Source organism: Lasioglossum baleicum, chromosome 12 (genome assembly GCF_051020765.1).
Source record: "Lasioglossum baleicum chromosome 12, iyLasBale1, whole genome shotgun sequence".
Lineage (NCBI taxonomy): Eukaryota > Metazoa > Arthropoda > Insecta > Hymenoptera > Halictidae > Lasioglossum > Lasioglossum baleicum.
This window is the reverse complement of record NC_134940.1, coordinates 2,038,523-2,049,523: the sequence shown is the minus strand read 5'-3', so window position 1 is coordinate 2,049,523 and position 11,001 is coordinate 2,038,523. Positions and strand designations below refer to the sequence as shown.

The window sequence follows — 11,001 nt, the reverse complement described above, 5'->3', positions numbered from 1 at the left end:
CTCGGGGTATCATCTTCAAATATCCAAATCAGCAAACAGATTCGAACGGCGCGGCGGCAGAGAGCACGAGGGCAATTCAAGATGAGAATCTCGGTCGTAGGGCCGGTGGTGGGGATTCCAGGGGTATGAGGCACTGCAGGCCGCCGCGCCGCGCCGGGGCCGGAGGGAAGGGGGATTGGCAGGGGTTTAGGGCCCGGTATCGAGTATGGGGCCTGTGGAGGGGATAGGCGCGTGCCCGCCCTGGCTATATAAGGCCTCGAACCCTTCTTGGCAAGGCATTTCGGGAGCCAGGTCCGTACCATCAGCATTGAGGGTGCGGTCGTCTTCTTAACTCGTGAAACTCTCCGTTCGTAAACGAGAATCGACCGACAGACGTTTTTTCCACGATTATTTCTCCATTGGTTCGTGTTGCGTGTACTCTCGCGTCCAAGGTGTTGAAAAGGGGTTAAACTGTTCCACCGTCGAGCCGGAGGATTCTTCGTCAAGGTCACCTGGCACGCGCTGCCGCGCTCCTGTAGTGGGGGATCAGTGATATGACCTTAGTGGCATCGAAGGAGGGGAACGTATTGCCCATCATGTTGAGCGTCCAGCAGCAGCATCATCACCATAATCTCCATGGGTCGTCGACAACCAGTGCTCAAACTCACCGCGGCAATGTGATCGTCTCGACGAGCAGCATGCCGTCCAATGACATGAAGATCCAGCAACACGGTTGCAAGCGGTCGAAGATCTACGGGCAGACTGGACCGTACGGTGCTGTACCTCATCAACCGGCTTCGGTGGCGAGACGAAACGCCAGAGAAAGAAATCGTGTGAAACAGGTGAACAACGGGTTCGCCACCTTGAGGCAGCATATTCCTCAGAGCGTGGCACAAGCTCTAGGAGGAAGCACCGCCGGCACGCACGGCGGTGCCAGGGCCGGTAGCAAAAAGTTGTCGAAAGTCGAGACCCTCAGAATGGCTGTCGAGTACATCAGGAGTCTTCAGCGTCTTCTCGAGGAGCATGACAGCGGGTCCGACGCGAGTGTCTCCTCGCCAACCTCCTCCCCACCCTCCTCGACCTCATCGTCCACGTGTGGCTCTGGTAATGGGATCGGAGTCGAGTCCAGTCACCACTCGTCCGAATTGAGACTGCGCGGGAACATGAACGAAATCAGACATCACAGCACCGACATGCACCGACACCTCCGACAAAATCCCAGTCCCACGTTCGTACCAGCGCCATGCTCCGAAGCTTCCAGTTCACCGACGCCCAGTTTTGTTTCCGAGACCTCGTCAGCTGGCAGCCAGGGATACGGAACTTCCGGCAACCTCTACACCACCCATTCCGACGGTTACGACAATTACGAGCCCATGAGTCCCGAGGACGAAGAACTCTTGGACGTTATCTCCTGGTGGCAACAAAGTCAATGAGAGCTGCCCAACGTCGCATCTTCTTCTTCTTTCTACAAGGTTGGTGTTGTGTTCTTACTCGTCAATGTTTCCTTTCGATTCATTTGACGAAGAAAATTTTTCCTCAAGAAAATCCACTGCAGATTAGACTGTGTCGATACTGCAATGTTCAACATTTCTAACTCCAGACTTGCATTATCATTTCAATCCTGTTTGTATTTTTATCAAGTAATCCATTGCAGATGGAAATGTTGAACTTCGTAGTATCGACTCATTCTGAAGTACAGACTTGTATTAAAATTTCAGTCCTGTTGTTTCTGAATGATATTCGATTAATTGTTCATACCAATTTAATCGGTTTTCAAAATGTAGCGAGGATTACAGAGTCGAAGGTCGCCACAACCCCTCGAATTTGTTTCGTTGAGAACAATGGAGAATCGCTTTATTAAATGTTATGAAAAAGTTGCTGAACGTTCGAGCCGTTCAGACTATTTTCGGAAAGCTTCTCTCACCTCCCTCGCTTTTCAACGACCGTAAATTTTATTCGTGAGGTAACATCCGCGTTACCGAGGAAGTTCAAAGGAGTTTCCGACCAGATTTGTGACCTTGCCCCGTGACAATGGTACGCGCGACCCCTCGCTGAAACTTGAGCCATTCAAATCGCAGACTCCATTCAGAGGGTATACATTCGAGAAGCGACGCTTTTGTGCCCGATTTCTTTCACCATTCGCTCTCACATACACGCATGCGGCACACAGACGGACCAGTTTCTGTGTTAGTGTCGCTCCTACCGTTTTTTTCATCCCTCCAGTTCTCGACTATCGGCATTCGAACATTTCACCGGATTAAAAACGTCTTTAATAATTTTTCCGAAAAATTTCACAAACAACAAATATTTTATTGTCGCTGTATTTCAATTGTCTTATAATTCCCTTCGCATACGATTTCCAGCTTTGATCGATTACGTAATGTTCTCGGACTTTTGTGGATTTTACAGGATAAAACATCGAACTTCCATTCAGGTTCGAGTTCATTCGAAGATTGATGGACGGTAACGGCCTCGCCGAATTTCTCGTCGTTATTCGCTTACCGCATTTTTCGTTTACTTTTCCGTCTCGTTCTGACGAGAGACGATTTCGCCCGCTGCGTTTAACCTGAATGCATCTTTCAGGATATTTCAGTCTCCCTTTTGTGGGTTTTTGAACCGGTACGCGCTATTCTTTCATCTCTCTCTCCCTACCGATTTCTTCTTTTTCGTTCGAGTCCCTTCCAGTAAAACCGCCCTTACCTGAAATCATCCCCTGCTTCGCCTCTATACCTGCGGTGCGACCTTCGACGGTTTCATTTTCGACAGGAATAAATTTATAAACTGGCATCGCTGCGAATGTCTACAACTTCCCAATAAAGTTTGCTGAATGGAATGATAATCGGATGAATAAACAAACAAATTTCCTACAAATTATTCTCACTTTTTGTAGACGGATTCTAAGACAGTGGAATAAAATCAACTCTTATTTTTAGTGGTAGTAGTCTTCGCAGATCTGAAATAAATAAAAATTGTACAAAATTCTGTCGAATTTTATATTCTACCAATTTTTGAAAATTTTCAAATGCATGAATAAATGTACGAATAAATTCAGATCTTTATGCAATTATCGCTTGCGAATATTTTCAAAAAATACTAGGATACGAAATGTGACAGAATTTAGTACGATTTTAATTTATTTCAGATCTAAAAAGGCTGCGACCACAGAAAATAAGATTTTATTTGATTCGAGTTTCTCTTCAAATAAATGGAATAAAAAACATCCGCAGTCTACTGATGACAAATTTGCGTCTAACAAATCGGTTTTTATTGTTTCTCACCTGCGGCGACCTTCGACGATTTCATTTTCGAAACAAATCTATAAACTGGTGTGTCTACAACTCGCTAATAAAGTTTGGTGAACATACTGAACAGACAAAGAAAGATTAACTCACATAAAGTACATAGAAGATTATTGTTTTCTTCTAATGCTGATGAAAAATGTGTGTCTAACGAATCGGTTTTTATTGTTTGTTGCAGAAGAGAGAGTCAGTCGGCGGAGGGTGACACAAAGAAATGAAAGGGGCGACGACCAGGCTGTTCCACCAACTGTGATCTAGTCATATTAATTGTTGTACAGATATATGTATAGTTTTAAAGCGTGTCGTTTTTGCCAGTACCTTAATGGTAATTTGCTAGTAACACGTTGGCCGCAGCAAACCGTTTGTATGCGCAGAACAGAAATTTGTTACACGATGCTCACGATAGCCAGTAGAGAATGTTGACAACAGTTTTCCATAAAGTTCCATTACAGTAAACCTTTGGCAGTCAATGTGTTAACGATGCAATCTCCGACGAAGTTTTTGTTTGTAATTGTAAATATGAAGACGCGTTAGAGGTAGTAAGATGATGTCGTATCGACATTAATTGTAAGGAGACGTCCTCGAAGGACGAAGCATTCCAGAGTGCCTTAGAGTTATCGTTAGACTGCGGATGTATCGATGTATCGATTGCAAGAAATAGAAACTAAATCGAGTGTTATTTCTTCCCTCGATGATCTTAACAGAGGAGAAATGATATACATATATTGACATCTTGAATGTTTTTAAATTTTACAATTTTCAATATATCATCTACTCAATTTTGTTATAAATGCACAAAGATCAGCAGTCCGCAGTTATGAACCTTCTATACCCTCCGCAATAAGTAGCAGCAGGTTTTTTCTCTCTTAAAAGTTAACAAAAGACCATCCCGACATCTTAACCCATTGTCAGTTTTTTAACGGATTTGTTTAGATATCGATCGTTACAAATTTTAAGAATGTTACGAACAATATATACGCGAAAATATTTATGTAAATTCGGAGAGGTATTCGAATACTGTTCTCGCGAATTAAGAAACGTCTGATTGTAATATAATTGTAAAGATTGTAATGATATTGTAAATGATATATGTTGAACGGAAGTGGTTAAATTATGAAACAATGTACATTTATACCGAGACACAGTGCCTTTTTTGTAAATATTGAAAAATAATTCGTTAAATATATTGGGCGACGTTATGAACAATAGAAGGATCTTATTTGTGTTACCTTCCACTGCCCCTCGCTACCTGAAAATTATAAAAAGTATTCTCGCTGTGCCGATGCGGAAACAAATTGCGTACAATTCAATTTACGAGAGGACGAATTGTGATATATTGGTACTAGCGTTCTCGAGGGATGGTTCTGCTGGGGCTAAAAGGAAAATATTTTCGAGACACCTGACTTCACGGTTAGAACCAGGTACAGAGTAATTACTTGCCGGACAGAGTTCTCGAGGAATGGTTATTGTTGTAGGTATATAACGGTAGATTTGCAGCGCATCTCGATGGTAGAATCGATCCCTTAACAAATGAAATTTCAACTAGCGTCATCTCATCTCCAGGTAAATATCCAACCTGCCCTAACGGGCCTGATAGTCTTAGTTGGCTTAGGCAGAGGTCCAATCTCACTTCCAGGTACGTTCGAATCGTAAACCGACGAAAGCGACAAAAGTTTCGAGTTGTAGAAACATATTTTACTTGCAGGCTCTCTCTATATAGCCCAAACAAGAAATAAATAATAATATTTACAATAAGTCACACAAGTTACATTTATTTTGAAGTTATTAGAAATTCTTCATCGTTCAGAATTTCATAGAAGAGAAAACGGAAAGTTTATATTTATTATGTGCCTATGTTTCCTTCTCAAAGCCGATATACATATATCGACTACGACAAAATAGAATTTTATTTCGGTTTAAAAGAAATTAATAACATACTTATATTTATGAGAGTCTGTTCAGAATCTTCGTCACGAGTCCGCCTTGACATTGTATGGCAAGGGGTTAATTCCGGTAGGTAAAATCCTTTAATTACAGTTTTACGAACAGTTTCTGTATTCCACTAATACGAACAGTTGCGTTTAGCATATGGGCCTGTTGATATTCATGCAAGTTTGTATTTTTATAATCTAATCCGCTGCAGATTAGAAATGTACCAATACTACGAATTTAAACATTTCTAACTAAAAATTTGCAATAAAATTCACTTGATAATATGTTTACTCACATTGTATTATTCTTGCAGTCGTACAAATCGTTTATTTGTGATTACGAGGTATAAAGAAGAGTTGCTGCATGCGTGCGATGACTTATTCGAGCCATGGTATGTCAAAATTATACTGGATACAGACGAGTAGAAGCGTCAAAGTGACAGAGTATCGTTAACGACATATCGTACACATAAACGCGTTCACCCTATGATTACGATGGACCAATTTCTGGTTTATGTGTGTATTGTGGTTACGAATATCGAAGAATTAGCAATCGAGACTTTCGACAGAAAAATTACTGTAATTCCGCCGGCGCGGCGCGGCGCGGCGATTTACTCGAAACCGCAAGAACATTGACAAGGATAATGGAGGGATGACTCCGCCCTTTCGCGGAACGCTTTTCAGATATCCCCTCGCGCCGAGGAAAACACAGGTCGGGTTTACGAAAATCGTTCTAATTTTTAAAGGTCTTCGCTCAGCGACCATCATTACGCCATCACGATAATACCAGTCCGAAGGAAAAGAGCTTGTTAGTCGAAAATATTTATTTCCTTTTTCCTCCCAGAAATGAATTTTCTTACCACGAACCCCATTCAATTTTTATTTCCATTAACCATCAGAGACCTGGAAAATGAGATGAGCTAATGGGAAAATCAAAATCTTTTCACATATTAGGTCGTTGCATTTGAAATGTCCATAACCGTAAGTTTAAACAAACATTATTTTCTCGATATCAAAATTATTGATTAAAGTAAGGATCGTTGTAATATTCTGTCGAAAAATGAGTTTTCTGAATATACTACGGTAAGAAATTAAATTTTTTAGCGGTACACCTTCCTCATTTATTAGGTTGTTATTTATATTACATTTTCCATATACTATTTCACGTACAAAGAATTTCCAATAACTTCATCAATAGCACGCTATAGGTTACATATAAACTTCATCCGACTGACGAATGTAAATATAATATAAATAAAATCAGTTTGATAATGTTAATAACTTCACCATAATTGTTTAAGACAACGATTGAGTTTTGACCGATTGGTTTCTTTTCGCTTCACATTTTATACTTGTGGCAAATAGAATACGATGCAGTGAAATATTGTTGACCTTGAAATTTAAGGTCGAAGTTAATTTTGCGGTAGCTTTCGTACTTTGTGTACTAATTGCAAGGAGCTAAATACACATTTATAGGTTTCACTAATAATTTTAATGTAGTAAAAATAACATACCAATACTTTCAAAGTGTTTTAATATTTTCACTGTTTTAAGTTGCACCTACTCGTTATTTTTGTCGAAAATGCATACAATCCATTATCGTGTTTCCCAGGTGGTCATGCGCTATTAAGGCTGATATGGTATTTGTCAGGAATTTTTTGGTAAAGTGGATTTGATAATTCCATATTTCAAATCGTTCTGGTGCGACTTGAATTAACCTCGAGCAGGCAGCATATCTGAATATGTATCGCGGCGCATGAATACAATCGAGCTTCAGTCCAGTCGGATCGCGGTGTAATCGTGTTAGACGGCTAGCTAGGCAAATATTTGTAGTCACTTCCTGCCTTGAAACTTTCTCATAGGTCTGAGATTCGAGTGTACATATGCAGGAAAATGATCTCAGGAAGATCGGCTCACAGGGGACCGTTTTTTATTAAGGAATATCTGCTTGAAAATTTTCACAAGCCATAAATGCATAAAGATCCGCAGTCTAGCTAAATATAAATCACAATCGAAACATAGGAAAGATGAGCACAGTAAAAATGGCGGCCTGGTATGTGTCAAAAGAAGACACAAATAGCAAATGAATTTGCATAAGTGTCGACAATCAACTTATAAATATGTGGGAACGTGTTGAGGTTTACGAGAGGAATGAAGCACTTTGCATAAAATGTTCTATCACTTTGTCGTGCACCTATATGATTGGTTGTAATTTAAAGAGGTTAAGCGTAGCGCAGGTCCTTCAAGCGTGGCAGATGAAGAGATTAAAAGCGTCGCTTGGCGGACTTCTCCGAAGTGGGCGCGCGCTCGTGTTATAAATCTTGAAATTTAAATCCAATTTAAGAGGACGAGATGGTTTGTAACAAGATGCAACGAGTGTCGCTGGCCTGTTCCTTCCAAGGATCCTTACCGGCAAGACAGAGCTCTGCGTTTGTATGGTTAATGTTCCCTCGTCCTTTTAACTCGTTGGTTCGAGCGCGATTCGATCGGTCCGCGCGCACTGCGTACGTCTTCGTATGCTCTCGGACTCGTGTTCCTCTTCTTGTTCCTTGTACAAGTTCGGCTCCATCGATGGGGATAAGACGATTTACTTCACTACCTGAAAAACAATCCACCCCTTGGATTCCGAGTAACGCGTGCCCAGTGCCCGCGTTACGCCGACGACTAATGCGTTCGCACGATTATCACCAGCTTAATGCATTTTCGCGCAATAATATTATATACACTCACTCCCATAAATACTAAGCCTAGCGACCATCAAAAGCGACGCGTGTGATGTGTACAGTATTATAAAAATAACAAGATTAATGTTATGTATATTTTGTCCGAGAAAGTATTCGAACGCCCTTTAAAACAGAATAATTATTTTATGTAATTGTACCAAACGACCTTGGAATTTTCCAGAAATTACAATTTACAAGGTAACATGTGCAAAAATAAAAAAGGCATTTTTTAAAACTTAAACTCTAAAACCGCAAAATTAACTTCGACCTTGAAATTCAAACAAAGCCGCGGAGAACATTTTTGCAAAGGAAAAACTTCAAATAACCTCCGGAATCACCCCCTTCAAGGAGGTAGAACATTTCTGGAACACCCTGTATGCCAAACAAAAATGACACTTTGTAGAAATATAAAATTTCCGGGCCTTTTCGATTAATTTGATAAAATCAGACTGGAAAAACTGGAAATTCTCGAGATGAAGGAATAAATGAAATCGAGATTATAGCAAATGTTCTTTTTCTTTATTAAATCGGAAGACTTTCTTCGGCTGCTGTCATTTATTACAGGCTGTTGCTATGTCCACAGGAAATATTCGGTTACTTAACCCACTTAGATACTGTAGAATATAAATACGTGTATGTACATATCTGAGAAGAGAAGATCGTCAACAGTGTATCCACTGTAATGGAAGAATAAGTATCAATCATATTCTTTTCTCTTTCTCACTATAATCAGTACGATATAACTTTTGCCTGCAGAAGAATACTTAAACAGCGTTCAATTACGTGAATACACTTGCGTAACTTAATATGAATGTAGAACGCTTACTCTCTTGAATGATAAATGATATACGCGCTTGCATAAAAGTGCTTGCTAAGGCCTCTGTGTAATGGATGTGGCTCGAAATGAAAAAAAAATGAACAAAAGTAATATTTAGCTTTCTTTTCAAAAGAGTCGTATTATATACGTTGGGAGTGCTGCAATTTTAAGTAAAAAAAAATATATTTACCAACGTAGATAATTCAAATCTTTAATTAAAAATATTATGGGTTGTTATATGTATATGAAATTTCTGATTGTAGTGTCTTTAACCAAACATGATTTTTTTTCCAAATAAAATTCATTACCTCAAATAACTTCTAATCAACACACTTTGTCGAATAATTATAAATTTTTCGATTTCTCATTGTGGTAGAAAATGGATTTTCTGGTCATCCAAGTAACTTTGTATTTACAATCTTTATTGACCCTTTGCACTCCGAATTATTATTCAATTTTCTTGCCAAGAACTCCCTACTATTTCAAGTGTTTTATTTGAAATTTACCTCAAAGGACAGTTCCGTGACCCCGCTGCTTATTTCAAACAATTATGTTTACCAATTATATTAAATATTACTCCAATTTTGTTGTAATTTATATTTGTGGAACTTATTTAATCGAGTTTTCGATTAGAAAATAAGACAATTAAATAAGTAAAGGATGATCCAAGTACATATAAAAACCTGTTTTATTTATATTTCTCTTTCAAAGGGTTATTAGTTTTAATGTTGCATATTTATGTGTCTACTTTTATCAGGAAAGTACAAGAAAATCATTAAACATTTAAATAAACAATGAAAATCCTGTGTACTTCATGATAATGGTCAATCATATTACAAAGAAAATATTAAACATTTTTCTACATGCTTTTAATTAAGTTGTATGTACTTACGACTTACATCATTCATTGCTGGAGCAATTCCAGGGACAACGGCCACATCGCATTGAAAAAAACCGATTCTCGTCCGATCATCGAAGTTAAACAGTGCTGAGCGTGGTTAGTACTTGGATGGGTGACCGCTTGGGAACACCACGTGCTGTTGTCACTCTTTTTTTTTTTTTCCATCCTCACTATGTGTATAAGGTACATATATGTATAGTATATAGTAAATTGAACCGTTCACAATTTTCTAAAACAATAGTGAAAACGCTTTTATGTTATTTAATTATGTTATTTAATTATTATGTTATGAAGGACGATTCTTTATAACACAATTTCATAAAGTATTACACGATGATACAAACAACACGAATTCTTTTACGAAATTAACGTACGTGTGGCACGCGGTACGAATTCAATATTAATATTCCGAGCTGTAATTACTCTATCAATCGGGCCCGATATACAGGAATTAGTCATGCTTCCTAAACCATTAAAGGCGACGAGAAAAAGAAAAGGAGGACGCGAAAAGAGTGGTAGAACGTAGGCAATCGAATCGGTTGCATTACGAAGGGCAATTTATGCCCGAACAGAGTTAATAAGCAGCCGCATAGAAGTAGCCAGAGCCTAATACCAGCCTAAATATACACGTCGACGGGCATGGAAGATTGAGAGAGGCCTTAAAAAGGCCACGTGGATTAAAAAAAACACGAAAGCCCGCCAATCTGCCTACGAGAATTAAGAAGATCCCCGTATCGTAACAAAAGCTATCCTTTATATCGTTTTTCCCTCTTATTATTCCTTTTCTGCTAACCGCCAGACACGCGCAAAATCATCAGAGGGGATCTTTGCATAATCAAGTTTCATTAAACTTTTAGTAGCAGCAGGTTTTCGTTAAACCCGACGGAGAAATTTCACCGTGAATTATGAAAAAATACCGTGGAAAGTATTTGATTAAACCTTTGCACTTGGAGATATTTTAACTCGAAAATTAAACATTTCTTCCGCCGTAGTACAATTCCATTCTGCATGACACTCTTCTTTTGTGTTTGTATTTATTAATGTACTATAAGTTAATATGAACTATTCGACATATCTAATAAGTTAGATCATCTAACCAATATTCGAAGGCACATTAGCATTATAAATCTTCAATCGCACAGTATACAAAAATGAATAAGCTTCCTGTTGTATTTGGTCGTACGATGATAGTGAAGAAGGTGGCTATGTTGAGCCTGTCGTTGCATGAAATCCTTAAAATCTGATACTGTCCCCGAACTTTTATATTCGCATATTCATTGTTAAACTCGTTTACATCTGCTCGATAATAGTGTAGCATTGTAGTTACGGTATTTCAGTTATGAATACTTTT

General features: G+C 39.0%; 1 protein-coding gene and 1 non-coding gene across 2 annotated transcripts; both read left to right on the top strand.

Annotated features, from left to right (window-relative positions):
- Positions 1-267: 267 nt before the first annotated feature.
- Positions 268-6,245, top strand: LOC143214232 (achaete-scute complex protein T3). Its single transcript, XM_076434983.1, has 2 exons — positions 268-1,451; positions 3,457-6,245. The coding sequence occupies exon 1, from the start codon at positions 534-536 to the stop codon at positions 1,410-1,412; it is 879 nt and encodes a 292-aa protein (XP_076291098.1). The 5' UTR covers positions 268-533; the 3' UTR covers positions 1,413-1,451; positions 3,457-6,245.
- Positions 6,246-9,675: 3,430 nt separating this feature from the next.
- Positions 9,676-9,795, top strand: LOC143214714 (5S ribosomal RNA). Its single transcript, XR_013010196.1, has one exon. It is a non-coding gene; the product is annotated as a 5S ribosomal RNA (ribosomal RNA).
- The last annotated feature ends 1,206 nt before the right edge of the window (positions 9,796-11,001 follow it).